Source organism: Nestor notabilis, unplaced genomic scaffold (genome assembly GCF_000696875.1).
Source record: "Nestor notabilis isolate BGI_N333 unplaced genomic scaffold, ASM69687v1 scaffold31135, whole genome shotgun sequence".
In the NCBI taxonomy this organism is placed as follows: domain Eukaryota; kingdom Metazoa; phylum Chordata; class Aves; order Psittaciformes; family Psittacidae; genus Nestor; species Nestor notabilis.
This window is the reverse complement of record NW_009930267.1, coordinates 761-1,655: the sequence shown is the minus strand read 5'-3', so window position 1 is coordinate 1,655 and position 895 is coordinate 761. Positions and strand designations below refer to the sequence as shown.

General features: G+C 41.9%; 1 protein-coding gene across 1 annotated transcript; it reads left to right on the top strand.

Moving 5' to 3' along the window:
• Positions 1-8: 8 nt before the first annotated feature.
• On the top strand, positions 9-149 carry LOC104406372 (histone H4 type VIII-like; the record flags this gene model as incomplete). The annotated part of the gene is made up of 1 exon (XM_010015327.1): positions 9-149. A coding segment is annotated over one exon (141 nt), but the record flags the coding sequence as incomplete, so codon positions are not given.
• Positions 150-895: the final 746 nt, after the last annotated feature.

Here is an 895-nt window from a genome sequence, read left to right as displayed (position 1 = left end):
AGCGTATCTCGGGGCTCATCTACGAGGAGACTCGCGGCGTGCTGAAGGTCTTCCTGGAGAACGTGATCCGTGACGCCGTCACCTACACGGAGCACGCCAAGAGGAAGACGGTGACCGCCATGGACGTGGTCTACGCCCTCAAGAGCCAGGTTTTTTGGCGTTTAAAGCCTTCCGTTGGCGGAACATGTTTACGAACCGAACCCAAAGGCTCTTTTAAGAGCCACTTAACCTTTTCCCGAGAAGAGCTGTGGCATTGTTTTTTTTGTGAGAGCACCTTGGAAGCATCTACTATGTTACTTGCAAACCATTTTTAATGAGAGTAATCTTTAAAGGTGTTATGATTGGCTGAGTGTGATCTAGTTAGGCTGTTACTGACACAGTTGTCTATTGTGTGAGGAGCTTTGTTCTCTTTACTGTTAAATTCCCTTAGAAATGTTAAATCTCATTAAGAATCGTTTTAAGTGCTGGTTGTAATCAAAACTCGATGTGCTTCACATGTAATTAGCTAGAATATTGTTGAATGTTTTGTAACCTTACAATTTTCATTTAACTGAGAGAAATCAACTGCAAGGAAGAAGGGGGAAACGATCACCTGGGGAATAAACATGAATGTCGCTCTGAGATGAACCTTTGCTTTCTGATACTTCAAATGATTTTTTTTAGTATAACCATCTTTAATTTCTTGTCTCTGATTTTTTTAAAGTTACTTTGGGAATAAATCAATGCAGTTTCCAAAATTCCTTGGGGAGGAGGGGTGTGGACCATGAACGAAAATTATGCCCTTGGTAATACATTTCAATAAAATAAGTAAAAAGAAGCCGCGTGCAGGGGCTTTTGTCGTTCCCATGACAAAAAATGCTCCCACCCAGGGTGTGCTTCTGAAGTATCAGTGGTC